General features: G+C 51.6%; 1 protein-coding gene across 1 annotated transcript in view; it reads right to left on the reverse strand.

Moving 5' to 3' along the window:
- The window catches only part of Sirt3 (sirtuin 3), a 22,581-nt gene that overhangs the window by 4,955 nt on the left and 16,102 nt on the right, over positions 1-1,524 (reverse strand). The window contains exon 4 of the mRNA XM_029536067.1: positions 1,302-1,498. Coding sequence (XP_029391927.1) covers positions 1,302-1,498 — 197 coding nt within the window. The remainder of the gene's footprint in view (positions 1-1,301; positions 1,499-1,524) is intronic.

Genomic DNA, 1,524 nt, shown 5'->3' on the forward strand with positions numbered 1-1,524 from the left:
CACAGACCAGAGGGCCCATATACCGAGTACCACAGACCAGAGGGCCCAACCCTTTGGCCCCTGACTGCCCCTCTACCCCCATCCAAGTCTGTCCTTCCTTCCAACCCTGTATCTATGACAGCACTCTGGAATCTTCTAATTGCTCACCTTTCACTCGGGTCCTTCCTCAGGTCCCTCCTGACTCTACTTCCCACACCCACATTTTGCTACTTTATACCTTTATAAGGTATTATACCTTTGCTACCAGATACCTTTGTAAGGTATTTGGCTGAACTGGTATCCTCAAACCCACGCGATGGGAACAGGGCACACACACTCTAGTTCTGTGGTAGCTCATTCTCTCCCATATCCTACATGGCATAATGCCCTCTGTCTTTACACCCACAGCCATGGGCCTCTGCTGGTTTACCTAGCCACCTGCCAGGACCATCCTTTGCTGAGTCCTGTCCTGGCCAATCCACAGCACAGCCCACAGGAGCCTTTTCAGCAGAAAGCCAGAGCATCAGACTTCCCAGTTGTATCTCCATGGCCCTGGCCTCACTGCAGGCCACTGTGGGGTACCCCGCCAAACATTAAGCAGAAAGCCTTACCTCTTTATTGAGACCTACTGATAAGGCTCAAAAACAGCTGCATCGCAATGTCACCCTCCACTGCCCATGCCACAATATTCATTTACTCTGACACTTCCATGCACACCACCGATAATGGTGCTTTAATTTTGAATCTCACTTTAGTGGTCTAAAGCACCAGACGGGCCTGGTTCACATCAATCACATCATACTGTAACAGTGACAGGCTGAGTGCACAGACCTCAGCCTCTGCACATCTGGCCTCCTGAACAGAGCTTTTTGGATCTCCTGCCCCTGTGTCTACAGATGGGCTCCAGTCTCTTTACACCTTTTGGAAACTCGCTGGCCTTCAGACTCAGATGCAGATCAGTGGTCATCTCCATACAGAGCCACAAGCATACCTGCATGCAGACCCCAACCCCACTGGTCCTCGTACTGCCCCGAGGCAGCTAACTGCTGATGCTGCAGCCAACCTTCTCCCACCAAAGGTCACTTCAGGACCGCCATGTGCTCTTCGTCCCATAGTACAGCTCTGTGCCCAGATCAGTTCTTTCAGCCCTGCCCCATGGCTAACCTTTCACTACACCCTAATGCCCTCCTATACAACCACTGCTCTCAAACCCCAAATGTCACAACCAGTGACTCTACTGAGCTGAAAAGGTGGCACCGTCATCCAGGCCCTAGCCCTCCACACCGCCCTCCACACCCATCCCCACAAGCCTTTCAACAAACCTCCAGGGATGTCCCAAGAATGAGTAGCAGATCTGCCAAAGCAAAGTCAGCCACATGGAGTAAGAACCTTGCAGGCAGTGGCTCCCCAAAAAACACAATGTCGGGTTTCACAACGCCAGTACAAACAGGGCAGCGGGGTACCTTGTCCGCCATCACATCAGCCTGGGGAATCAGAAGGGGGTTGGGGAGGAAGATGACTTTTTTTTTTTGGTTTTTTTTTTTT

The sequence above is a fragment of the Mus pahari genome, chromosome 1 (assembly GCF_900095145.1).
Source record: "Mus pahari chromosome 1, PAHARI_EIJ_v1.1, whole genome shotgun sequence".
In the NCBI taxonomy this organism is placed as follows: Eukaryota; Metazoa; Chordata; class Mammalia; order Rodentia; family Muridae; genus Mus; species Mus pahari.